The following is a 1,584-nucleotide window of genomic DNA, read 5'->3' as shown; positions in this document are numbered from 1 at the left end:
ATGCAAAGGCCCAGATCAGAGTGTCTAGCAAGGCGGCGAGGCCTTTGGCTGCCCAGTGTGGCCGTCCCCGCGGCCGGCAGTCACGACAGGGCCCAAACTCTGGGCCCCACAGGCCGCGTCACGGTCACGGGTGTTTACCTGGGTTCCGTGCTCCGTCGGGTGTTTCTGTTGGGGGTGGGGCTCCACGGTGACCCCATTCCTGCCTGGTCTGTGGCCATTTTTTCCTGCCCGTTTGCAGACTGACTCTCTAGACGGCCCTGCTTCCGGCTCGCTTCCCGGCGTCATGGTGTGCTTGTGCGGGCCTGGGTTTGGGGGCCCCGCTTCAGCACGCCTGCCACACGGCCTCGTTTCTGCGCTCGGGTCAGCTGGACGCTAGAACTGGTTTTGATGAAATAAAATCAGAAAGCCAGGAGGCGTGTGTTGGGGTCTGAGTGTGGACTGTGGGGGGGAGCCCCGTGGGCCTCCAGGCTCCCCATTTCAATGAGGCAGGTCGTGGAGAGGTCTGGGGTGCGGGAGGGCTGGGCCCCGTGTGCTCCCGGCCCTCTGGCGTGGCCGGGGCTCCGTCAGAACGTCCGTGACCGCGTGTGGGACGCGGTGGGTCGCCTGCTGTTACATTGGTGGGGCTGCATCGGGTTTGGTGGCAGACGCGGGGCGAGCAGGCACGTCAGGGTGTGGGCGCCGGGCGCCCGGCTGCTCCTGCCCCGCTCCATCTCCGTGTCGTGAGTTCCGTGGCTCGTTGCACATAGAACCTGCCTCAGAAGAGAAGCAGGCAGGGTGCCGGTGCATCGACCCAGTGGGAGCGCCTGGCCGTGTTTCAAGTCTCCTTCACGTTTTCCAGGAGGAGTTTAAAAAGGTTTCTCACCTGGTGGTGGTTTTTTTTAACGTTTCACATCACGTTTACTCCTGCTCTAAGTCTTCTTTCTGCCATAGACGTGGGCGTTCCGTACGTCTGCGTCCGGTAGCTGTCCGTTGTCTGTGTGTCTAAGGGCGGTTGGTGTTTGTGAGCTCATTTTGGGCTGATTCAGGGGGCCCTGGCAGGGACGAGCGAGGGTCCGGGCAGGCGGCCGCGGGGTCCTTGCTCTGTCCGCCTTCGCTCCCTGCGGTTCTCTCGCCGCCTCAGGCTGCAGCCTCCCTTGCTGCACGTTCCAGAGAGTTCTTTCAGGAGGATTCAGTTTCTGAGAAATACCCTGTCCTCACGGTGGCCGAGCGTTCTGCCCGGCGAGGGCCGCGGCCGTCCCCAGGGGCCGGTGCCCGGTGTCAGGGATGCGGGGGCTGGGGCGCGCGGTGGGGGGGGTGTCCGGTGCCCCCGCGGACCCACGCGAGCCTCTGACTTTCCTCTCCCGCACCAGGCCCGGTACAAGCAGAGCCTGGACCCGACCGTGGACGAGGTGAAGAAGCTGTGCACGTCCCTGCGCCGCAACGCCAAGGAGGAGCGTGTCCTCTTCCACTACAACGGCCACGGCGTGCCCAGGCCCACCGTCAACGGCGAGATCTGGGTCTTCAACAAGGTAGGGCCCGGCCGCCCTGGCTTCGCCGCTGTTCGCTCTGCGCGGCGGGACTCGTGGGCTCGCCTGCGAGACGGGC

At 65.2% G+C, this 1,584-nt stretch overlaps 1 protein-coding gene across 1 annotated transcript in view; it reads left to right on the top strand.

Annotated features, from left to right (window-relative positions):
- The window catches only part of LOC115281699, a 40,551-nt gene that overhangs the window by 17,330 nt on the left and 21,637 nt on the right, over positions 1-1,584 (top strand). The window contains exon 3 of the mRNA XM_029927120.1: positions 1,350-1,508. Within this exon, the coding sequence (XP_029782980.1) occupies positions 1,350-1,508 (159 nt within the window). The remainder of the gene's footprint in view (positions 1-1,349; positions 1,509-1,584) is intronic.

The sequence above is a fragment of the Suricata suricatta genome, chromosome 17 (genome assembly GCF_006229205.1).
Source record: "Suricata suricatta isolate VVHF042 chromosome 17, meerkat_22Aug2017_6uvM2_HiC, whole genome shotgun sequence".
NCBI classification, from domain to species: Eukaryota; Metazoa; Chordata; class Mammalia; order Carnivora; family Herpestidae; genus Suricata; species Suricata suricatta.
This window is presented reverse-complemented; position numbering and strand designations above follow the sequence as displayed.